At 41.6% G+C, this 26,587-nt stretch overlaps 1 protein-coding gene across 6 annotated transcripts in view; it reads right to left on the reverse strand.

Moving 5' to 3' along the window:
- Positions 1 to 20,618, reverse strand: part of synrg (synergin, gamma) — a 46,366-nt gene extending 25,748 nt beyond the window's left edge. For 4 of the 6 annotated variants that reach the window (XM_084148376.1, XM_084148378.1, XM_084148377.1 and 1 more), the window contains exons 1-8: positions 20,571 to 20,617; positions 9,682 to 9,722; positions 5,533 to 5,675; positions 4,739 to 4,866; positions 4,184 to 4,289; positions 3,892 to 4,006; positions 2,669 to 2,965; positions 999 to 1,277 (exon numbers count right to left, since the gene is read on the reverse strand). In XM_084148376.1, coding sequence (XP_084004502.1) covers positions 999 to 1,277; positions 2,669 to 2,965; positions 3,892 to 4,006; positions 4,184 to 4,289; positions 4,739 to 4,866; positions 5,533 to 5,675; positions 9,682 to 9,722; positions 20,571 to 20,605 — 1,144 coding nt within the window. In that variant the 5' untranslated portion in view covers positions 20,606 to 20,617. Of the gene's footprint in view, positions 1 to 998; positions 1,278 to 2,668; positions 2,966 to 3,891; positions 4,007 to 4,183; positions 4,290 to 4,738; positions 4,867 to 5,532; positions 5,676 to 9,681; positions 9,723 to 20,570 lie in introns of all 6 variants that reach the window. The other 2 variants (XM_084148379.1, XM_084148380.1) reach the window with 2 other exon arrangements.
- Positions 20,619 to 26,587: the final 5,969 nt, after the last annotated feature.

Raw genomic sequence — 26,587 nt, forward strand, 5'->3', positions numbered from 1 at the left:
CAGCTACTTGGCTACATAATCCCCTCATCAGACCAGCTCAATCGTCTCAGACACTTAAATAACTCTATTACAGTTCACCCAGTCTCTATGATGAGGACCCTCTACATTTCCCTGGATGACAGACAGCAAGCGACTGAGGAGAAAGACAAACAAACTAAAGCAAATAGATAGCAGCAGAATAGCAGAATCAGAATGAGGCCTCAGCTTTAGACCAACGGGATCCCAGTAGGTACGGGTCAATCCAAGCGTAGCATCTTATCCATGTTAAACCCAAGCAGTCAGCAGCATGCGCCAGTCTCTCTATGACTGCGTCAAATGACACCTATTAACTACAGAGCCCTATGGGCCCTGGTCAAAAGTAGTACACTATATAGAAAATAGGGTGCCATTTGGGACAAAGCAAGAGCGGTCAATCTCTGGGAAAGTGTTCCCCAGTAGAGGAACAGACAGAGGCTTATTGAGTTAGCAGCCAGGTATTCCTCCAGGGGATCTCCAGAGATACAGAGCATTTCCACATTGTGTAGGCTAGCGAGGGCCCAACGTGAGACAGGCCTAATGAGATCTGGATGGAGGAGACCCAGCAGAAAGATTCCTCAGCTATATAGGATAGTCCCGAAGCAGTTACCCAAGGAGGTAGAGATGGGACACTCTAGTCCCTATGAGTGACTCATACAAAACAGGATAAATGACATCAAGAGCTTTTAGGCTTTGCCAACCTAATCTGTGAGCCCAGAGGTGGTTAGTATGATTTCCATTACAGATAGGAAAATCAAGAGAAGTATCAGGGTTAGAAACAGTAAAAATCACATTGTCTGAAGTCTTATCAGTCAACGTTGAAGTGTTTGCTGAAAAATAAGAGGAATCGGGGGCATTCGGCCATAAGCTTGAGTGGAGAGTGAAAAAATAGATAGGCCCCATGCTCTGCGTTGATTGTGTGTTAATTCTGCAGTGATCGAAGGCAGAGAGAGAGACTGTTAATAAATGGTTTATTTTCTCACCACTGTCACTACTGGTTTGGGGAGGAGGGGTGTCGGCTGATGGTGAGGGGGCTGTGGGTCCCTGTGCTGGTGCCTCTGGTTGTGGTGTTTCTATAGTGAAGGCAGAACTCAGGTCCCCAGGAGCCTCAGCCCAGTTCCGGGCCTTGGTGCTGGAGTGAAACTGGGCCGAGACTGTAGCTCTGTTAGGGGCCAGGGTCCTCTGGGACTTAAAGCTAACCTGGGCCTTCTTTTCAGCCGTTAAATCACACGAGGAGAACAGTTTCTCTTCCAGAGACGGGCCTAGAGAAGTGGGTGAGGAGGAACACAGCTGCTTGATATCACAACCATTTATACTGCCTGTTTATTAGTTCTACTGGCCCCTCCTCAGTATGGACGGTAGAGTGAATTTAGATTTCACAGAAACTGATTTCTCATTACTTTACAGCTGTAATTCAGTGTGCAAATCTGAACTCAGGGACACTTTAAGGGTGTAGAAATGTAACGCTTCAGCAGCTTCACACATTACATGACAAATATTTTCAACTTTTGCACCTAGGTGGAGCTACTGGCTGCTTACTGAATGCTACAGATAGGCTAGGCTATCACTTTCCAGGTCGGTGGCACCGGCAGCATATCAAAGAGCTACAGCAGGGTTGTCAAACTCATTTTGCCACGGGGGCCGCATTGGTCTTCAGTGAGGTCCGGAGGGCCGCACTGGAAATTGGTTATAATTTGCAAAAAATAGTCCTCTATCCATCGTTTTTGGAATTTACTATGCTCTCTGACTGTCAAGCTTTCATTTCAGTGATTATTAGCAAGCAGGACACATACAAGAAACTGTATCAATATAGGTTCATTATCATTTCTACACAGTTTCAATTTGGTTTTAGTCATTTAAAAAAATGTTTTAAAATGACCACCCGCGGGCCGGATTGGACCCCCTCGCAGGCCGGATCCGGCAGTATGTTTGACAACTCTGGGCTAGAGCATGTTTGTGCCACCTAATTGGCTTATTACAGATGGGAGACAAATAGGTCACTAACTCCTTAAAGGATTTGAGATAAAACAAAATAAAAAGGGAATTCTGCCGTGTGCGTGTGTGTGCGCTCTCAGCTGGTGTGTCTCCTCTGTAGGCCAGTTCGAGCCCCCTCCGTCTCCGTACAGAGATCACAGGGACTGATCCAGGAGATTACAAGGCAGAGGCACAACGAGCCAGGTTGCGTCTCAAACGGCACCATATGGGATGCTACTTCAGTCTCCTGTCCTCCTGGTGTGTTTACTTTCTGTCAGAGTCTTCCATCTCTTCCTCACTATAACTGGTTTATCAGGGTCACTGCCAGCCAGAGTGAGCAGTGACAGTCACAGCCCATACTGGATGGTGCAGATACATGTGCCACTGGGAGTATTTTACTAAATGTCAGTACTGCTTTTAATGGAGGCAGAACTGGTTGTTGGGTACAGCACACACACGGTTTACTTTGTAGTGTGCGTTAACTTAAAGGCTTAAGTGATCTGACCATCTGTCGTGCCGTCTGTATGCTTACACACAGTAAACTGACTACAAGCAGAGTCTGACGCTAGATGGTTTGACGCCACGATGCTGTACAGCAGCACTGGTCACATTGTGTTATTGGTTGATTATGAACACTGAACACTGACTTATGAGGTTGATGCAAACAAAAAACAGTTACCTTGAAATGCAGATTGGGAGCTGGAGTTGAGAGTAGAGTGTTGGGTGGCAGTAGGAATGGACACAGAAGCAGGGAGGGACTGGGGGAGGGGGGCAGAGGACGGTCTCTGACCAGGACCTGGGTCTAAAGACTGGGGAAGGGCCTGGGAGGAGGGGGGGAAGACTGAGGAGGAGGAGGGGAGGAAGGAGGAAGAGGCATCTACGGGACCCTGCATAAAGTCACTAAACTCGTCATCGTCATTGGGGAAAGCAGGGGGGAGGGAGTGAGAGGTGACGGAAGAGTGGGATGGCGATGAGTCTGTAAAAATGGAGGAAGAATGATAAATGGCACAACAAGACAACACAGGCTACGATGACGGGAGGAGGACAAAGTGCACAGTGCTATAGTAGTGAATTACACACTGGGTGGTTTGAGCCCTGAATGCTGATTGGCTTACAGCCGTGGTATATCAGACCGTATACCACAGGTATGACAGAATATTTATTTTTACTTCTCTAATTACATTGGTAACCCGTTTATAATAGCAATAAGGCACCTCTGGGGTTTGTGGTATATGGCCAACATACCACGGCTAAGGGCTGTACCCAGGCACTCCGCGTTGCGTCGTGCTTAAGAACACCCCTTAGCCGTGGTATATTGGCCATATACCACACCCCCTCTGGCATTATTGCTTTAATATAAAGGCCAGTTTGTGCAGGCTCAGAAAATCTACCACAGATTCTTAAGCAAATTATTGTTGAATATGTTTATTATATGAAATAATAAATATGATAATGTCCATAGTTAATATGAACTAAGGATGTCAGATCAGTTAATACTAAATAAATAAGGTGGTTAGTTTGATGTTTGCTAATAGACAACTTTTTGTAATGCACAAGATAATGACAGTGAGAGACACAGTAGGTCAAGTTGAAGATCTAAAACAAAGTGAAACGTGACAGAAGATTATGTTGCTCTCTAAGTATGGTAGAATCTTTATGAGACACAGAGGCAGATACAGGCTGCTCTGTCCTTTGCAACAGCGGCTGTCACACAGTCTGGCAGTCACCAGCCTGTTTGTCTGTCTGCTTGTCTCTCTGTCTATGTGCCTACACCCCAGAGGCAGCCTTATCATTCTCAGGGGGAGGCCGTTCAGTCAGGCAGCAGGGGAGTGGAGCTGTGTCCTGACTCCTGGGGGGTAGATAGGGAGGAAACACAGAGTGAAGGACAACTGATGAGTGTACCTGGCTTCTTGGGGTGTGAGGATGGCGTGGGGTGCATCTTGGCGTCTCTGCTGAACCCGTCCAGGTTGCCTTTGATGGCCTCCAGCGCGTCGTCCCGACTCACCCCCATCTGTCCCTGTGGATGGGACAAAGCAGGGCTCAGGAGGGGAATGTATCTAGACTGACAGCATGGAAGCGTCGTAAATTGCACCCCATCACCCTTATCACACTGTGTGAACTAGGACCGAACGAGGGCAGTACTGAGGCAGTAGCCAGGCATGATGGTGGGTGGGTAGATGATGATGTGGCTCACCTTGGGTTTGACGCTGCTCAGCAGCCTCAGCTTCTGTTTCTGCTCCTCAAACTGCCTCCTCTTCCTGTCCTCCTCCAGCATCCTCTGCTGCTGCTCCAGACGCTTCCTACACGACATAACACATAGAGAACATACAGTTAACACACACACTGACCACATAGACAGACAGAACAACATGTAGAGAGAGAAAGACAGAGAGAGGGGGAAAGAGAAAGAAAGTGAGAGAGAGCGAGAAAAAGAAAGAAAGGGAGAGAGAGCTAGAAAGACAGCGAGAGAGAGAGACAGAGAGAGAGAAAGAGAGAGAGAGAGAAAGACAGGAGAGAGAAAGGGAGAGAGAGAGAGAGAGATCAAGAGAAAGAGAGAGAGACAGAGGGAAAGAGAAAGAGAGAGGAGAGAGAGAGAGAGAGAGAGAGAGAGAGAGAGAGAGAGAGAGACAGAGAGAGAGACAGAGAGAGAGACAGAGAGAGAGACAGAGAGAGACAGAGTGAGTGAGTAAGTGAGAGCGCGAGAGAGCGCGACGGACAAAGACAGCGACAGCGAGAGAGAAGCTCTTACTGGTGTTCCTCAGCCATCTGTTTCTGCATGTCGGCAGTGTACTGGGGCCCGGGGCCCCTCATGGCCATGAACTGCGGCTGGCCCATGAACTGCATCCCAGCAGCCTGCATCCCCATGGTCATCCCACCCTGCACGGAACACAGAACACACGCACGCACACACACAAAGCGGAGGTCTCGTTAGCATTCCTTTCATTCAATATTATCACAGCACAGTGGCAGGAAACCAATGCATTTCAAAGTGGTTTTAATATAGCAAACACTACATAAGTACAATCACTTAGACAGTAAATAATTTGTGCTATTAACACTATGTAACACAGAGGTCCTAACATTACAGCAGTGAAAGTGAAAAGTTGTAATTTGATAAAACAAAGAGCAAAGAGACAGAGATAATGACTGAGGATGTGGTGAGGATGAGGCAACGCCCTGCAAAGTGCTCTTTCTTCTAAATATCTAGCCTGAATGTGAGAGGTAGCTTGAGGCAGTCTCCTCTCTTATAAAGAGCTGCATTACAGGAGAGATCGTCTTGCCCTTCTACTTCTTTTGGCTTATTTAAAACCTCAGAGGACCAAAGAGCCAATAACGTAAAACAGAGTACCTTTCACTCTAGAGTAATGAAAGGAACAACATGCTTCTACATCTGCATTACTTGCTGTTTGGGGTTTTAGGCTGGGTTTCTGTATATAACTTTGTGACATCTGCTGATGTAAAAAGGGCTTTATAAATAACATTTGATGATTGATTGATTTGAATATGTTGTGGCCATTGCATTGAAATACACACACAACACACCTGCATAGGTATGGTACCAGGAGGCATCTGGCCTCCGAAGTTCATTCCCATCATCCCTTGCATGTTGGGCTGCATTTGGACTTGGACCATACCAGGGAAGCCCTGCTGTTGTTGCTGCTGCTGTTGCTGCATGGGCATCATGCCTGGACGAAAACACGACACATGTACAGTCAATCACAAGCTCTGCAAATGGCTACACTGACAAAGGTGTGTTGCAAACCATAAAGATAACATGTAGTCACTAAAGCGTGAACATGTACGATATACAGTGGGGAGAACAAGTATTTGATACACTGCCGATTTTGCAGGTTTTCCTACTTACAAAGCATGTAGAGGTCTGTCATTTTTATCATAGGTACACTTCAACTGTGAGAGACGGAATCTAAAACAAAAATCCAGAAAATCACATTGTATGATTTTTAAGTAATTAATTTTCATTTTATTGCATGACATAAGTATTTGATACATCAGAAAAGCAGAACTTAATATTTGGTACAGAAACCTTTGTTTGCAATTACAGAGATCATACATTTCCTGTAGGTCTTGACCAGGTTTGCACACACTGCAGCAGGGATTTTGGCCCACTCCTCCATACAGACCTTCTCCAGATCCTTCAGGTTTCGGGGCTGTCGCTGGGCAATACAGACTTTCAGCTCCCTCCAAAGATTTTCTATTGGGTTCAGGTCTGGAGACTGGCTAGGCCACTCCAGGACCTTGAGATGCTTCTTACAGAGCCACTCCTTAGTTGCCCTGGCTGTGTATTTCGGGTCGTTGTCATGCTGGAAGACCCAGCCACGACCCATCTTCAATGCTCTTACTGAGGGAAGGAGGTTGTTGGCCAAGATCTCGCAATACATGGCCCCATCCATCCTCCCCTCAATACGGTGCAGTCGTCCTGTCCCCTTTGCAGAAAAGCATCCCCAAAGAATGATGTTTCCACCTCCATGCTTCACGGTTGGGATGGTGTTCTTGGGGTTGTACTCATCCTTCTTCTTCCTCCAAACACGGCGAGTGGAGTTTTGACCATAAAACTCTATTTTTGTCTCATCAGACCACATGACCTTCTCCCATTCCTCCTCTGGATCATCCAGATGGTAATTGGCAAACTTCAGACGGGCCTGGACATGCGCTGGCTTGAGCAGGGGGACCTTGCGTGCGCTGCAGGATTTTAATCCATGACGGCGTAGTGTGTTACTAATGATTTTCTTTGAGACTGTGGTCCCAGCTCTCTTCAGGTCATTGACCAGGTCCTGCCGTGTAGTTCTGGGCTGATCCCTCACCTTCCTCATGATCATTGATGCCCCACGAGGTGAGATCTTGCATGGAGCCCCAGACCGAGGGTGATTGACCGTCATCTTGAACTTCCATTTTCTAATAATTGCGCCAACAGTTGTTGCCTTCTCACCAAGCTGCTTGCCTATGTCCTGTAGCCCATCCCAGCCTTGTGCAGGTCTACAATTTTATCCCTGATGTCCTTACACAGCTCTCTGGTCTTGGCCATTGTGGAGAGGTTGGAGTCTGTTTGATTGAGTGTGTGGACAGGTGTCTTTTATACAGGTAACGAGTTCAAACAGGTGCAGTTAATACAGGTAATGAGTGGAGAACAGGAGGGCTTCTTAAAGAAAAACTAACAGGTCTGTGAGAGCCAGAATTCTTACTGGTTGGTAGGTGATCAAATACTTATGTCATGCAATAAAATGCAAATTAATTACTTAAAAATCATACAAATTACAGACCTCTACATGCTTTGTAAGTAGGAAAACCTGCAAAATCGGCAGTGTATCAAATACTTGTTCTCCCCACTGTAAGTAGAGTTGGCCCAACTGGACTAGTGTGTTATTGGACATAGGCTAGATGTGCATTGTGCAGTGAATTATTATTGGAAACACATTTCCTAGACAGTGAAGCATAAACAGAGGCACAGCAACAACCCAATCTGTTTTGCCTGTGTGAATGGAGTGCTGTAACAGCTCAGAGCAAAACAGAGGAGTACTAGGGAATAGAACTAGAGAGAGTGTGTTTGTTTGCACAGATGCTCTGGCTGACAGTCCTCCTGGAGCCTCCACATGATTTACCATATAACGCCCCAACCAGGCTGAATAATGGATTATGGCTCATCCAAACAAAGTGCTGCATGCATTCTGATGCATATTTGCAGAAACATCTAACAACCCCCAACACAGCCACAAGGGTGTGTGTGTGTATTTGTTTTATGTTATTGCGCGATATTCCAAATGCCTGTATCACAAGAATCAAGGTTTTGTTATTTTTCGTGTTTATGAGCGTTTATGTCCGCTTGTTCTCATGTTGTATTTCTGGTCTCCTCTCCTTCGCTCCTCTGTGCTGTGTGGACCTTCCCCATTTACACCAGAGATCTATATATAATGACGAGATGTACGTCTCCGCCCTAACAATGGAAGTCGTTGTCCCAAAGGCGGGAATGCAGGCGACAAGCTTAGGTCCAAAATAAGCCCATAGAAACGCATTGGCCTTATTTTGGACAGATATTAGCGAGAGTGAAACATCTCGCTTCGCCTCCTCCTCAAAACACATTGACTTCTCTATTTTACTGTAATAGAGGAGTTAACTTTTCAAACGATACCCTTTTTATGTCTCAACTACTCAAATTGCGCAAAGAGCAGACACTACTAAAAATTGATTCTGGTAAATGAATGCTCAGTTTGTCGCAAGCGGCATTGGTACCACGTACCGTTAGCAGCATTTTTGCCAAAGAATTATACTATCTGTCTAGTCTGTGTTTTATAAATGTGCAATAAGCATAAAACACAATTATATAAGGAATTGGCAACTCATTGTCATTCTGAGAAATAAGGTAGACCACTTCATTTCAACATCTGAACAAAGTGGACAGGCTAACATGCTTTTCAAACAGTTGGAGACAGACAGAAGGGTGTGTTCATAACAATTCAACTGTTCAATTTTGTTAGCTAGCAAATAGATCCAAGTTGGCTAAACTTGAAATATAAAGATTAGCTGACTAATCACTAGCAAGAGGGCTTAAGAGGTTGGTGATGAAACCTGTGTTAATTGTCTATAGCCAAATGCCTGCTACAAGAAGTTAGTCATTATTAGTGTATGTGCATTGTGCATGGTTCTAGTTAAATTTGAAACAAAAAATTGCATTTTCATAGACAGACTTGAAAGCCAGAAAAGTGATTATTGCAACAAAAAGCAAGTTAAACTATTTTGATAAAATAATTAAATTATTTGTGGGTGTTATGGTTGTGGAAGACTTATATTTAGCCTAGGTATAACCTCATAAGCCCTGAATTCATTAGATTATTGCTGACTGTTTTAAATGCAGTGTATTTGACCTTCAATTGTACAACGCTTATTTTTATTTATTTCAAAAAAAATGTTTTGTCATTTAGCAGACGCTCTTATCCAGAACGACTTACAGTTAGTGAGTGCATACATTTTCCATACTGGCCCCACGTGGGAATCAAACCCACAACCCTGGCGTTGCAAGCGCCATGCTCTACCAACTGAGCTACAGGAGGCCTCAATATACATTTTGTGAATCGCCCATATTTAAGAAAAAATCGAGATATGATTAATAGGCCATATCGCCCAGCCTTAGTTTGTTAATGAAGAGTGTCATTGTAAACTCAACAAACACCCTATACATACAACAGCTACAACATAAGCTACATGATACCAGAGAGTTGTCATGGGTAATGATGTAAGCTTAGTATTGTTAAGTAATCTGGTCAATTCCAGAGCTTACTATCACACTGCCAATGTGCAATGATCAAATATCCCCAATACCTAATAAACTATTACAAACAGATAGGACATAAGGCTAGCCTAGGCCCTATGTATTGTATTTGACTGATGTTGTTGTTGATAGCGCACACTGCACATCTGAACTGACTTTACTCTGAACTCTGATAGATAAAGATCATTATGAGTTATTGGTTAGGCCTATTTACTGAATCCAAAAACTTCTCAGGAAACCAGGGCACATTGGAGAGTGAAGTGCCCGGGGAGATTTGGAAAAGTAGCGCTGAGTGACAGGACATGTCACAAATGGCATACTATTCCCTATATAGTGCACTACTGGTCAAAAGTACTGCACTAAATAGGGAATAGGGTGCCATATGGGATGCAGACTGTAGGATGACTCACCTTGTGGTGGTCCCAGGCCCCCTCCAACAGGATAAATAAAACTGCAGGAGAGAAGGAAAAACACAGGTCAATAACACAACTAGAAACTAGCCTAAATGGAAAACTAATGGAGCACATCTAGGCTGAAATCATTCAACTGTCACTCATAATAGGCTATCATATAAAAGTAGGAAAGTTTGGGCTATTCATCGAAAATCATTCAGTAAATGGATAATTATCAGTTCACACACCAATCATTTGTCAGACTTTAAACAATGTGACACAATAGCTATCATTTTAACAACGGAGTCATCATTCACATCACAGAGAATTACCAAAACTGGAGATTGGATATGATTTCCTTACAATGGCACGGAGAGAAAGTAAAATAGTAAACGTGCAACTGTATGGTGATGTGGCAGTACCTAGCCTCCCTTTTTCTGTCCCAGCTTTTTATTTTGGACACTTTTCTGTTCGGCTAGGCAGCCGGGACTTGAATTCAGTGTGGCCCTTACTGTTCTAGCTCACTGCTTTCCAGGGAATGCATGAATAAATATTGCATTGACCGCGAGCACTAAACCTGACAGGCAGGAAGAAAACTTTATCCAATAACACTTTGCTGTTGGTCAGAACAACATTTATCGATCAGGGAATGAGCTCCTCTGACAACAGCCGTTCTGGAATGCTTCTCCTAGCGTATCCGTGTGATGTAATTTTCCATAGTGGTTAAGTATTTACAGCTAGACATGATGGCTTTAATGGGAATGCATGTCAGTGGTCATTTCATGTGCTGTAATTGATGGAGAATCTGTCTAGGTCGTGACGCGGCAGGGAAATGGAGACAAGAGCAGGAATCTACAGAAACGTATTTATCTATAGAAACACAGTAGATAGGCTAGATTCTAAGAACAGACTGCATCAAAGAATGAGGTAAGAGAGAGGGATAAAGAGTGAACAACGCCAGCTTAGAACTTTGATGCAGTCTGCTTCTTCTCTGACTCCACCTCTCACTGGCTCTATGGTCATACTGATGCTGGAGGAGAAAGGAGATGGATGAGAATGCAAGCAGACAGCATTAGTCTACCTGCTACCCATCATAACACCTGACCATCCAGAGAGACTACCAATACCCAGTTAAGCCCAGTAGCCCAGTCCATCCAACAGAGCAGTACACTGGACCTTGGGGCTTCACTTTACAACTGACATTTCAGGCAAATCCATTCATCCATCTAAATGACACTTGCAAGCTCTGTTTTTTCTCCATCTTCTACCCCCAAGCCATAAGACTCCTGAACAGCTAATCATGGCTACCCGGACTATTTGCACTGCCCCCCCACCCCATCCTTTTTACGCTGCTGCTACTCTGTTAAGTATTTATGCATAGTCACTTTAACTCTACCCACATGTACATATTACCACAACTACCTCAACTAGCCGGTGCCCCCGCACATTGACTATGCAACGGTACCCCCCTGTATATATAGCCTCCCTACTGTCACTTTATTTTACTGTATATATAGCCTCCCTACTGTCACTTTATTTTACTTCTGCTCTTTTTTTCTCAACACTTTTTTGTTGTTGTTTTATTCTTACTTTTTTTGTTTAAAATAAATGCACTGTTGGTTAAGGGCTGTAAGTAAGCATTTCACTGTAATGTCTGCACCTGTTGTATTCGGCGCATGTGACCAATAAAATTTGATTTGATTTGATTTGATTTGATCTTGTCAAAATAATCATTTCCCAATGGTACCAAAATGCCATACGAGACAAAAAACATTATGTTTTTCTATTTTAGAATCCCAGAATCATAAAATTATAATTTTAAAAAACTCAGTATTACTTTGTTTACAAATGCAATAATACAATGCAATAACAATACCAGGATGCTTTCCCTTAACCTGGGCTTGATGTGGAGTGAGAGATTCTGGCTCACATCTGTTCTCCCTCAGATTTAGCCTGTAGCTTTACAGAGCTTTCACTTATAATTCACTGTATCACAATTCCAGTGGGTCAGAAGTTTACATACACTAAGTTGACTGTGCCTTTAAACAGCTGGGAAAATGCCAGAGAATGACGTAATGGCTTTAGAAGCTTCTGATAGGCTAATTGACATAATTTCAGTTAATTGGAGGTGTACCTGTGGATGTATTTCAAGGCCTACCTTCAAACTCAGTACCCCTTTGCATGACATCATGGGAAAATCTAAAGAAATCAGCCAAGACCTCAGAAAAAAAATTGTAGACCTCCACAAGTCTGGTTCATCCTTGGGAGCAATTTCCAAACGCCTGAAGGTACCACGTTCATCTGTACAAACAATAGTACGCAAGTATAAATACCATGGGACCACGCAGCCGTCATACCGCTCAGGAAGGAGACGCGTTCTGTCTCCTAGAGATGAACGTACTTTGGTGTGCGAAAAGTGCAAATCAATCCCAGAACAACAGCAAAGGACCTTGTGAAGATGCTGGAGGAAACAGGTACAAAAGTATATATATCCACAGTAAAAACTAGTCCTATATCGACATAACCTGAAAGGCCGCTCAGCAAGGAAGAAGCCACTGCTCCAAAACCGCCATAAAAAAGCCAGACTACGGTTTTCAACTGCACATGGGGACAAAGATAGTACTTTTTGTAGAAATGTCCTCTGGTCTGATTAAACAAAAATAGAACTGTTATAATGACCATAGTTATGTTTGGAGGAAAAAGGGGTTGGCTTGCAAGCCGAAGAACACCATCCCAACCGTGAAGCACGGGGGTGACAGCATCATGCTGTGGGGGTGCTTTGCTGCAGGAGGGACTGGTGCACTTCACAAAATAGATGGCATCATGAGGAAGGAAAATTATGTGGATTTATTGAAGCAACATCTCAAGACATCAGTCAGGAAGTTAAAGCTTGGTCGCAAATGGGTCTTCCAAATGGACAACTTCCAAAGTTGTGGCAAAATGGCTTAAGGACAACAAAGTCAAGGTATTGGAGTGGCCATCACAAAGCCCTGACCTCAATCCTATAGAAAATGTGTGGTCAGAACTGAAAAAGCGTGTGCGAGCAATGAGGCCTAAAAACCTGACTCAGTTACACCAGCTCTGTCAGGAGGAATGGGCCAAAATTCACCCAATTTATTGTGGGAAGCTTGTGGAAGGCTACCCGAAACGTTTGACCCAAGTTAAACAATTTAAAGGCTGTTGCTACAGTACAGCTCTCATATCACAACTCCCTATAGACCTAGTTGTGTGCTAGTCCCATGATGTGTGAGACTTTCTGGTCAAAAGTAGTGCACTACATACAGTGGGGAAAAAAAGTATTTAGTCAGCCACCAATTGTGCAAGTTCTCCCACTTAAAAAGATGAGAGGCCTGTAATTTTCATCATAGGTACACGTCAACTATGACAGACAAATTGAGAAAATACATCCAGAAAATCACATTGTAGGATTTTTAATTTATTTATTTGCAAATTATGGTGGAAAATAAGAATTTGGTCACCTACAAACAAGCAAGATTTCTGGCTCTCACAGACCTGTAACTTCTTCTTTAAGAGGCTCCTCTGTCCTCCACTCGTTACCTGTATTAATGGCACCTGTTTGAACTTGTTATCAGTATAAAAGACACCTGTCCACAACGTCAAACAGTCACACTCCAAACTCCACTATGGCCAAGACCAAAGAGCTGTCAAAGGACACCAGAAACAAAATTGTAGACCTGCACCATGCTGGGAAGACTGAATCTGCAATAGGTAAGCAGCTTGGTTTGAAGAAATCAACTGTGGGAGCAATTATTAGGAAATGGAAGACATACAAGACCACTGATAATCTCCCTCGATCTGGGGCTCCACGCAAGATCTCACCCCATGGGGTCAAAATGATCACAAGAACGGTGAGCAAAAATCCCAGAACCACACGGGGGGACCTAGTGAATGACCTGCAGAGAGCTGGGACCAAAGTAACAAAGCCTACCATCAGTAACACACTACGCCGCCAGGAACTCAAATCCTGCAGTGACAGATGTGTCCCCCTGCTTAAGCCAGTACATGTCCAGGCCCGTCTGAAGTTTGCTAGAGTGCATTTGGATGATCCAGAAGAGGATTGGGAGAATGTCATACGGTCAGATGAAACCAAAATATAAGTTTTTGGTAAAAACTCAACTCGTCGTGTTTGGAGGACAAAGAATGCTGAGTTGCATCCAAAGAACACCATACCTACTGTGAAGCATGGGGGTGGAAACATAATGCTTTGGGGCTGTTTCTCTGCAAAGGGACCAGGACGACTGATCCGTGTAAAGGAAAGAATGAATGGGGCCATGTATCGTGAGATTTTGAGTGAAAACCTCCATTAAAAATCCTACAATGTGATTTTCTGGAATTTCTTTTCTCATTTTGTCTGTCATAGTTGACGTGTACCTATGATGAAAATTACAGGCCTCTCTCATCTTTTTAAGTGGGAGAACTTGCACAATTGGTGGCTGACTAAATACTTTTTTTCCCCACTGTATATATACTCCCCTTTATTACTTTTCAACCCCACCATCCTTTCCCTACTTGGAGTAAATTAGTGAACAACAATGCCCAGGCCTCTACTTCCGGTCTATACTTACTATCTACACCTTATGGACAGAGTTAATTTTACAATAATTCTATTATATATATATATACAGTGGGGAGAACAAGTATTTGATACACTGCCTATTTTGCAGGTTTTCCTACTTACAAAGCATGTAGAGGTCTGTAATTTGTATCATAGGTACACTTCAACTGTGATAGACGGAATCTAAAACAAAAATCCAGAAAATCACATTGTATGATTTTAAAGTTATTAATTTGCATTTTATTGCATGACATAAGTATTTGATCACCTACCAACCAGTAAGAATTCTGGCTCTCACAGACCTGTTAGTTTTTCTTTAAGAAGCCCTCCTGTTCTCCACTCATTACCTGTATTAACTGCACCTGTTTGAACTCGTTACCTGTATAAAAGACACCTGTCCACACACTCAATCAAACAGACTCCAACCTCTCCACAATGGCCAAGACCAGAGAGCTGTGTAAGGACATCAGGGATAAAATGGTAGACCTGCACAAGGCTGGGATGGGCTACAGGACAATAGGCAAGCAGCTTGGTGAGAAGGCAACAACTGTTGGCGCAATTATTAGAAAATGGAATTAAGTTCAAGATGACGGTCAATCATCCTCGGTCTGGGGCTCCATGCAAGATCTCACCTTGTGGGGCATCAATGATCATGAGGAAGGTGTGGGATCAGCCCAGAACTACACGGCAGGACCTGGTCAATGACCTGAAGAGAGCTGGGACCACAGTCTCAAAGAAAACCATTAGTAACACACTACGCCGTCATGGATTAAAATCCTGCAGCGCACGCAAGGTCCCCCTGCTCAAGCCAGCGCATGTCCAGGCCCGTCTGAAGTTTGCCAATGACCATCTGGATGATCCAGAGGAGGAATGGGAGAAGGTCATGTGGTCTGATGAGACAAAAATAGAGCTTTTTGGTCTAAACTCCACTCGCTGTGTGTGGAGGAAGAAGAAGGATGAGTACAACCCCAAGAACACCATCCCAACCGTGAAGCATGGAGGTGGAAACATCATTCTTTGGGGATGCTTTTCTGCAAAGGGGACAGGACGACTGCACCGTATTGAGGGGAGGATGGATGGGGCCATGTATCGTGAGATTTTGGCCAACAACCTCCTTCCCTCAGTAAGAGCATTGAAGATGGGTTGTGGCTGGGTCTTCCAGCATGACAACAACCCGAAACACACAGCCAGGGCAACTAAGGAGTGGCTCCGTAAGAAGCATCTCAAGGTCCTGGAGTGGCCTAGCCAGTCTCCAGACCTGAACCCAATAGAAAATCTTTGGAGGGAGCTGAAAGTCTGTATTGCCCAGCGACAGCCCCGAAACCTGAAGGATCTGGAAAAGGTCTGTATGGAGGAGTGGGCCAAAATCCCTGCTGCAGTGTGTGCAAACCTGGTCAAGACCTACAGGAAACGTATGATCTCTGTAATTGCAAACAAAGGTTTCTGTACCAAATATTAAGTTCTGCTTTTCTGATGTATCAAATACTTATGTCATGCAATACAATGCAAATTAATTACTTAAAAATCATACAATGTGATTTTCTGGATTTTTGTTTTAGATTCCGTCTCTCACAGTTGAAGTGTACCTATGATAAAAATTACAGACCTCTACATGCTTTGTAAGTAGGAAAACCTGCAAAATCGGCAGTGTATCAAATACTTGTTCTCCCCACTGTATATATATATATATATATATATATATATATATTATTATTATTTATTTATTTATTTTGCTCCTGGACTACTTCTACTCTCAACCTCTCCGATCATTTTCATGATGTCCATCCGGATTGCTTCTATATGCCATATCTTTCTAACTGTGCTCTTTCCCAAAAGCTCCCAACATACAACCTATATACTTATTATGGACACAGTATGCTTACATTATTAGCTATCTTTGTTATTATTTGTTGTTATTTGTTATTAGTCCCATCCTTCAACTCTATTCAATACCTCCCATCTATCTCTTAACACCATCCATATAGGATTTCTATTTGCCATATATATTTCAACCGTACTGTGATGTTTTACAAAAGTTCTGAACCTTTCTATTCTCATTGCTTCTACAGATTGTGAATTAAAAATAAACATTTTTGCTAAAAGTATTATTATATTATTGATTGATTGACTATGACTTTTCAGATCACCCAGTAATGCTATCTGCAAGGTTAGTTCCAGGTAAATATTGCAATCCTTTAGCCATTCCTGGACCTGTGTCCAAAAACAAGCTACAAATGGACAGAACCAAAACAAATGATCTAATGATTCTGTCTCTTCACAGCAAAATCTACAGAGCTGGGAAGATTGTATCCCCCATATAAATAACATTCTATTGGTAGCAAGAATTTTATATAATAATTTAAATTGAAAGATTCTAATTTTTGAATCCGGTGTCGTTTTGCGTGTCAGTTCATAAACACTATGCCATGGGATCGGTACGTCAAAGATCTCTTCCCAACTATTTTGCAATCTATATGGGACGGCTGTCAATCCTTTGGTCCTTAAGTGAAACTGATATACTTTTTTATTTATCACAGTTTTCCTTAACCAATTATGTTCTTTAATGCAAGGCCGACAGACAAGTTCCTTACTTTCTCCCCCTTCCACTTTCCTCTTCCACTTTTGCGGTAAGGCTGCAATTATTTGGTTGTAATTTTGGGTAGAGCAGACATTTCCATATGTTTTTGTTAGCTGCATGTGCGACATAACTCCACCAGTCCTACAGATTATATCATTTACGAAGATTATACCTTTTTTAAACATTCTGTCAAAAAATTAAGGTTTTTTGTCAATTAGTATATTTGAATTTAACCACAATATTTGTTGCATTATTTGTTATGTCGTTTCTGGAGGATTAAATTGAAATTGCAACCAACTTTCTATGGCTTGTTTTAGAAATAGTGATATTTGGGAGATTATTTCCTTTTCAAATAACTGAAAGTGAGAGGTTGTAATCTGAATAAAGGGAAAAAGGCCTTTCTTGAACATTGGGTGAGACAATCTTACTAATTTGCTTGAGAACCAGTGCGGATTTAAGTATAACTTTTGTATGACTGAAGCTTTTAGTGATAGGTCTAATGCTTTAATATTTTATAATTTCTGTCCTCCGAATTCATATTAATTATATAAATATGTCCTTTTAATTTTGTCTGGCTTGCCATTCCAAATAAAATGGAATATTTTTTTCTTATATAATTTAAAAAACTGTTCGCTTGGCGAGACCATAAGCAAATAGGTAAACTGGGATAATACTAAAGAGCTAATCAGGGTGATTTTTCCACAAATTGACAGGTATTTTCCTTTCCATGGTAGTAAGATCTTATCTATTTTTGCTAACTTTCTATTAAAATTTATTGAAGTGAGATCATTTATTTCCTTTGGGATATATATTCCGAGTATATCCACATCACCATCAGACCATTTTATTGGTAAACTACATGGTAATGTAAAATTTTTATTTTTTAGTGATCCAATACGTAATATAGTACATTTGTCATAATTTGGTTGTAATCCAGAGAGGTTAGAAAATGTATCTAGATCCTCTATGAGGCTGTGGAGGGATACTAGTTGTGGATTTAAAAGAAAACATGAATCATCGGCGTACAATGACACCTTTGTTTTTAAGCCCTGTATTTCTAATCCTCTGATATTATTATTGGATCTGATTTTAATAGCTAACATCTCGATGGCCACAATAAATAGATATGCCGATAGTGGACAACCTTGTTTCACTCCTCTTGACAGTTTAAAACTTTCTGAGAAATAGCCATTATTTACTATTTTACACCTAGGGTTACTATACATGATTTTGACCCATTTTATAAGAGATTCTCCAAAATTGAAATGCTCCAGGCATTTATATATAAACCCCAGTCGAACTTTATCAAATGCCTTTTCGAAGTCTGCTATGAATAGCAGGCCTGGTTTCCCATATTTTCCATAGTGTTCTATTGTTTCCAATACTTGCCTTATATTATCTCCAATGTATCTTCCATGTAAAAAACCTGTCTGATTAGAATGAATAATATCCGACAATACCTTTTTAATGCGCTATACATTTTGCTAGGATTTTTGCATCACAACACTGAAGTGTAAGGGGCCTCTAATTTTGTAAATGGACTGGATCTTTATATTTTCCACTTGTATCCTGTTTCAGTAATAATGAGATCAGACCTTCTTCTTGAGTGTCAGATAATCTACCATTTACATAGGAGTGGTTAAAACATGCTAATAACGGTCCTCTTAGTATATCAAAAAAGGTTTGGTATACCTCGACTGGTATGCCATCCAACCCTGGAGTTTTCCCGGACTTAAAGTCTTTAATTGCATCCAGAAGTTCCTCCTCTGTAATTTCACCTTCACATGAGTCTTTCTGTGTGGCTGTTAATTTGACATTATCAATAGAAAAAAAATCTCTACAATTAGCTTCAGTTAGAGGAGATGGAGGCGACTGAAAAGAAAACATATGCTTAAAGTACTTTGTTTCTTCCTTCAAAATATCATTTGGTGAATTATGGGTGACTCCGTCAATTGTAACCAGTTTCATTAAGTTCTTTTTGGTAGCATTCCTATGTTGAAGATTAAAAAAGAATTTTGTGCATTCATCATTACACTATTGTTGTTCTAAATTGAATCAACCTCTTCACCCTCATCATTCAGTTAGGCCGAACTTAAATTTGATTGTGAAGTAACGTGCACAATTCTAGCCCATTCATTCAGTGGGCAGGCATCGTTTGCTTCCTTCGCTCATCAACTCGGATAGTCAAGGATATGTTTTGCATTATTCTAAAGGCCTACTGCACCACGTAGCATGTTTTTGTTTCCCTTACAATAAATGTGATTAGTAATAGAGTTGTAGTAAATAAAACAGTCCTGTAACAGCTTATTTGTACAAAGTAAAACGTAAAATAAAATTATATCAACCCTCAAGGTGCCTGGTCAAATTATTTGCTATAAACATAAGTGCCAACGCTGATTTAAATTCCATTGTGAAGTAATGTGCACAATTATCGCCCATTCATCCATTTGTCATTCATTCAGTGAGGAGAGACACATTAGCGCCTGGCTTGGTAACAACGTCCTACAGCGAATTGTCTCGGTGGGTTAAGTTGGGAATAGGTGTGAAAAAAAACTGATAAAAAGGCTCTAAATACTTTTCTGTTTGTGACTTTAAAATTCTGATAAAATGAGCAATGTAAAACACAAACACTTAGGAAAAGTTAGGGAAGGCTCAGGACCTTGCTTTCTTTTTGGCCCAATTTGTTTTATTTACAAAATCAAACGTCAGTGGCCGTTGGCCTATGGTTGTTCTAGTGTTAAGACATGACTGATAGATCTGACTGACTGAACTACAATAGTTGTATTATAATGACATCAGACCAGAAGCAAAGATCAGAAAAGCAAAAGTATTTTTTGTCTGAGCAGAGGATGTATCTTTCATGGGGGGGAAAACGAGATCTAGGCTATATGCAGGTGTGAGGAGATCATGATAAAGCCTAGAAGTATTGTAAAAAAAAAATGTTTTTATCAAAACTAGATTTGGCCACTGAAAGAATGAGGGCATGGCAGCTTGCTTCATGATGTCATCCAACATCTGATCAGACATCAGCTTTGTCCAGGAAGATTCACGATGGCAGCACAGGTTAACTGCTTTAGTGCTTGAATGTTTAGGGGATAACATCTTATGGGATATTAGCATGATTTGACCTTGGTTTTTTACGAATTCCCAGTTGTCTTGAAAGCACAATCACCATTGAAGAAGGTTGGGGAGAATGTGCGGGTGCTCTGACGTAACGTTAGTTGCTACCGTCCTTATTAACTCGGGCCATATGTTAGCTCGCTAGCTAGTCAGCTCAATCCAACAATCTAAAGATGAGTGTGTTTAGGTATCGAATCCTCTTAGCCTGCCAATACATACCTGGGCTGTTTGCACAAGCTAGCTAGCGTTAGCTAGCAAACAACATCTGACAACTCAGCTGACCTAGCTACTCGCTAACGTTTTGCTGGACGGCTAGTTAGCTAACTACATTACTGTGCTGCAAATACGCTTTATATAAACTATTACACATTATTATTGGTTATTATTATTCGACAGCCAGCAAAGATGTGACACAATACAGCTAACCATTAGCACTTCACCAAAGCTGCATTCCTAAAATAGCTAGCTAACTTAGGTAGCTAGCATTATTAGCTGTATGGCTCGCCTAACAACGTAGAGCAACGCTCATTCTTCACTCGCTATTCCGTGTGTAAATCGTATCTTCGAACAATTTAAACCGCAGCTGTCAAATACAGAATACTGTGAGACAAATATTTGACAGAAAATAAGTACCTGCCACCTCCCCCAGATCCTGGCCGTAACGCCATCTTGATAACAGTGGTCTGTGACAGAAAGATGTCGTCGGCAGTGACGGTGTGTGACGGATCTTGCGGGTCACTGTTGTTTCTTCTCCACAAGATGTCACTGTGGTGCTTCTGTCAATCTCACTAAAATGTTTGGCCTTGCATGCATGGAACATGATGCCAAGGCTCTTGGCAGGTTTACAGTAAGTATGTAAATTGTGTACCTGTCTTAATTATATGGAGAAGATGCTTCTCATATCACAAGACAAACCTTTTCAAATAGTCCCACATTTCTCAGTTATTTTAAATTTTAGATTAATAAAATATTAATAAATGTCACTGAGTCAATGCTGATGATAAATTGTCCTGGGTCTTTTCCATATCACTGACAATATAACCCTATCCTGGGCTGGATTGGATTAAACCTGCCTCTGCAAGGTTTGCAATATGTGTGTTTTACATAAATACTGTCAGTTCAACACATGCATCAATCATGGTGTTTTTTCAGTCCCTCAAACACTGATTTTATTTGATGACATGGGAAAAGTTATCTTCATGGATAGACCTACTGCAACATGGTTTCAATTGAGTTGACCCCTCAGTCTTCCTAATTGATCAAATTAGATTTCCCTAATACAGATGTAGGATCTTCATTTGATCACCCTGTTGCAGAACTTTCCTGCAATGTAGGACATTTAAAACTTGTTAGTGTATTTGATGTTTAAAAAGGCTTCTGAAGTTTGTAATTTCCACTTTGACATTTCAGACTTTATTTTTCCTTACGAAATGTTTTATGAACCCCTACAAAAACATCCATTAAATATAATCCACATATAATTAACATTTCCTGTTACTGCAGGATTATTTTTCTGATGTAGCAAACTGGCTCAAATTAAGATCCTACATCTGTATAACCATTATCAGCATGTCAAATAAACTGATATTTTTACAGCTTGTTGTATTTCATGGCACCTGCATTTGTCCCCTGAGGGATTTGTCCAACATTTATACAGGCTGAATGAGGTATTGAGGCTATTGTGTGGCCCCTCACATAAACGTTTTCAGCAAGCATCTTCATTGTTGCACCAGTGACAAGGTGGAGTTACAAGGAAGAGCCCTTCTCCCACTGTTCTGTGGGTGTTGTTGTGAAAGATTTACAGCTTAATGAGGGTAGGGTGAGACATAGGATGAAAGGCCCCTCTGCTATCCATCACCTGGTCTGCCCTACACCGAGCCTCTGCCCCGGATCTATTCAATAAACATGTTCACAGTTCATATCCACAATAGAGAGAGCAAAGCCACCAGCTAGAATTGACTGCATTTATATAATTTTTACTCTGAATGCATCTGATGCTTTCAATAGATCACAGACAGGGTATATCCTGATTGTGTAGAATAATACCCAAATATGCATAGGAGGATATTGCATATTTATACCTTTGTGTATACCAGTGTGCATCCACATTGGTATACTGTACTTCATGACTACCATTGCCAGGATACAAATTGATACAAGTAAATTACTGCACTACAAATATAAACAAATTACTTGACCCCTTAGTCCACATTGCATCCATATTGGTACACTGACACATGGCTACTGACACAAATGTAACTGATACTCGGTGCAATACATTCTTTGAAAGAAACTACTAACTACTCATTAATAAACTCTCATTACAGATACACTGATTAGCAGTTGTCCTATCCTGTGATTTGTTTTAGTGTGAAGTGCTGATTTATACAATATCTTCTGAAGGAAAGTAACTTTGTTTGCTACTTTTTGCTACTTGTGAATCTCCTCAGCAGCCCCTCACCAGTCTCCTCAGTCCCTCCTAAACAGCTCTTTGAATCCATTCACAGGCCTTGAAGAGAGCATGGATCTCCTACCCTGCTGGGAGCCCAGAGTTTAGCTGTAGGCCGGCAGAGTCAGGTAGGTCCCCCTACGGTGGAGCTGCCTGGACAGGCTGTGGGCTGGCAGACCCCAGAGGTGGTCCTGTGAGAGAGGTGAACATTAACCCAGGCCCACTCTGGGCATCCCACCATTCTCCATAAATCATTAACCTCTTCAGCACCAGGCCAGTGACAGCATCAGCATGACAACTGCAATCTGTCAGGATCCTTCTGTACTGTATATGATCTGTCTCTGACGGGAGAGACAAGAAGAGACACATCTCATTTACTATCCATTTAGGAACAATGGGCCAAAAAGAGCTCTCATTCTTATTCTGCCTTATTCCTCTGATGGCCTGCTAGTAAGATTGATTCCCTCAGGATGTGAAAGGACTCCCCATTCGACTCATTTATCCTTTAACAATGTAATGTATCACATCTGAGGGTTTATGGCCTACTGGATGAAGCTAATTTGTTTATATTTGTAGGGCAGTAATTTACTTGTAGCAATTTGTATCCTGGGAATGGTCATTTCTGACAGAAAGTACAGTAGTGTACTGTGACAACAACTCTGGGAAGTATAGCACTTCGTTCTATTGACTGTTTGTTTCTCTACTTGTGTTGTCTCCTGTGTTTATGATACACAACTGTCAGGCTCTCAGCTAAATGATGGCTTGTAATAGATAGACCATCTTCCAGGAGGATTTGTCCTACTTTTTCCATGCTAATTGAGCCCTTTGTGTTGCCCTGGACAACTACTTTTTCATTCAGTATGGCATAAGGGTTTATATACTTGCACGCTGAAGACAATAAAGTGATCCCACAACAGTGACTGAGCAGGTTACATCTTTTACAGTACTTGACATTTTTACTTGACATTGCCATTTCTGCCAGTTTAATTGTTAAGAAAAATTACTGCAGATTAATTATATCCTGAGATAAAAAGGGGATAAAATGTTTGGTGTTTTTTAACACGAAAGCGAAAGAGTTTTCAAATGTAATCTGAACCTACAACAACAAAGAATTGTATTGAAATGCATCTGTAAGAAAGAACCAAAGGCCACCTGTACTGTCTATACCTGTCAAACTGCATCACTGTAGGTGGTAGTGAGGGCGATGTACGGTGAAGGGATTGTTCTAACTCAGGCCTGTCTGAGAACAGAAGTACAACAGAAGAGCTCTCTCTTAGTCAGATCAAGGGCTTTGATGGAAGACGCCTCTATCAAAGCTGCTGCATACATGTGTATGTATTTCTCCATGGAGGGCCGGCCGGTGGGCCTGAACTCTGTTCGCTGTGGCCAATTAGCCCTGGTGGAGAGTGGCCTCCTGACCCCTGACCCCTGCTGGGCAGTCTTATCCATTAACCCCTTGGGCCCCAGCTGGAGTTGATGTAGTACCCATTCTTTTGGGACTGCTAAACACACGGCCACATTCACCCTGCCGCTTCCACTTTCCGTCCCTTTGTCCCTTCCCTCTGTTCCCCACGTGTCCATCTCGCTCCTTGCGTTGACCTCTGGGTCCCCACTGGAACTGAAGATTCACTCCTCTGTCTTGGCAGTATACCAGTGAACAAATGTAAAACTCTCTGGTCAGTGAAACCTGTCCTTACATGTTCTACTCTCTTATTACATTTTAGCCATGTTGTAATCGGTATCTGCATGGCTTTTCTCTTTCCGGCTTAACTTTCTCCTCTACCTCCCTTTATCACCAACTCTACATCTTCCTTTTTCTGTCTTCTTTCTTTTTCACATTGTGGTCGATGACATGAATGATGACAATACCATGTCGGTCATTAACCTGAGCTCTCTGGCTAGAGATTCCATAACAGAGACAGACTGGATGACAAATGGGGACAGAAGTCGGGGCTGAGACTGTAGGTTAATTTGTTTAACAATGGTTGATGCATCAACATCACATCAAATACTATTGAAACAAAAGCAATGATGTAAGACTCAAATAAATGCACAAATAGAATCACTATATTCTAAGTTCAGATATGGAGATATTAGAAGCTGTCTAGCAGTTAGATTGCCCACCAATTTTAGTTAGACTATAATATTTAAAGATAGACAGTCAAATATTTCCTCTCACAGAGCCAAAATGCAAACGTGGCCAAAATGATGCAATAAAACACACAATGTTAATGTACAATATTACATATTCCGTCCAATGCTATTGTCAATATGTGCTCACATGAACAAACATACTCTGTGATTTCAATTGTAAATTAGTCTTAAAATCAGATGAGCCCCAGAAAACAACTATTTATTGAATGATAATTTAATTTAAATAGTTGTGTTTAGTTTACACACAGCAATTTTGATTGAGATAATGTAGGCTATTGGGTGACTTTAGTGCTGTATAGTATAGCATTGTAAACTCCCTTTTCCAAAAGGATGCAAATTAGTATAGTGTTCTTTCTCCTTTAACCTGTGTTCCTTTCAGTGAAAAGTAGTAAAAGAGCAGTAGTCAGATCTTTAGTGGCTCCCTGGGCCTAAAATCAAAGGGCTCATTGATAACCAAACAGAGCAACATCATTGGATTACAAGGGTTTCCCCAGCATGACTCCTCCTCTTAGAACTATGGAGGACAGTCTCTTTCAGGGTCTTTCAGTGTCTTTCAGTTCTCTTTAAACTCAGGATAGAATAGCTCAGCCAGAGTATTACTAGAGTAATTTGCCCTCACATTACATGAACTCTTACAAGAAATATCAATTCACCCTCCTGTATATTGCAGTCCCTCATTGTGTATTTAGGTTTTCTTGGACAACACACAATAAAGTGCATTGTAACACAATTTATCAAAGTTGTCCCCTTCCAGAGAGCCAAAAAACACAGGGGCTAATCTTGAACGTTGCTTTTTGTATGGCTGAGATCCTGTCATAAACAAATGATATGCAAAGCCCTCGCTGGTGTCAGTTGGGGAGAGCTGACCTTAAGAGTTGGACGCTATAAACTGGATGAATGCTAGACCCATGGGGCGGCGCATAATTGGCCCAGCGTCGTCCAGGGTAGGGGAGGGAATGGCCGGCAGGGATGTAGAGCATGGCGTTTGCAACGCCAGGGTTGTGGGTTCATTTCCCATGGGGGGCCAGTATGAAAAATAAAATAATGTATGCACTCACTAACTGTAAGTCGCTCTGGATAAGAGCGTCTGCTAAATGACTAAAAATGTAAAATGTAAATATGAAAATCATATCATATTATTCCACAGAGGATGCAGTTTCAGTTCAGACTTGAGACACTGTATGTTTGTTGTAGTTTTGAGAGAATGTTGTAGTGTTGTACAGCTGAATTAGTTTTGTCTAACTGACTCCCACTATAACTGTGTATTCGAAACAGTTTCAACATTTGAATATTTCCATCCTCCCCATGTGTCATCCTCCCAATTTTCAACTGTTGTAATAAAGTTTGCATGAAGGAAAGACCCTTGAGTATTCAAGCAATGAAACGGTAAGCTAACTTGTGAATGATTCATTCATTTGAAGTGAAATACATTTCTCAATCACTTCTTTCTCAACCATAGCGAATAAAATGTATTATTACTTTGATAATGAAATAGTGTATACCAATTGGTTTTATATTTGTAAGTATAATCAAGTAATGATCAAGTTATCAGGGGCCTAATTTTTTATTTTTTTTATTGCTTACTTACGAGCAAATCTGCACATGTGATGTTTTGGGAATGAGGCCCCCTAGAATGTCAGGATGTTACAGTAGGTGCAAGTCAAACACTTACACATTCAAACACACACATACAAAAATTGCTCAACAGCAGTAAGGTCCTCATTAAGTTGCCCATCATGAAACAGCTGAACTCTCACCTGGAGACCTGAAGGCAATAAAGGATCTATAAATATTCATACATTTTCTTCGAAATATCCAAATCCATACCCACCACCCCTCCACTCTCCTCTTCTATAGACAGCATAGGCCATGGATTGACTAAATGTATACTTATGACTTTGCAGCAGAGGAAGGTCAGAGGCATAGCCATAGAGATATATTGTATAGTTCTGTACAGACACCCAAGTGGGCCCCAGGCAGCCTCTCACACAGCCTCTCACATAGCCTCTCACATAGCCTCTCATATAGCCTCTCATATAGCCTCTCA

This window comes from Coregonus lavaretus (genome assembly GCF_964263955.1).
Source record: "Coregonus lavaretus genome assembly, chromosome: 30".
In the NCBI taxonomy this organism is placed as follows: Eukaryota; Metazoa; Chordata; class Actinopteri; order Salmoniformes; family Salmonidae; genus Coregonus; species Coregonus lavaretus.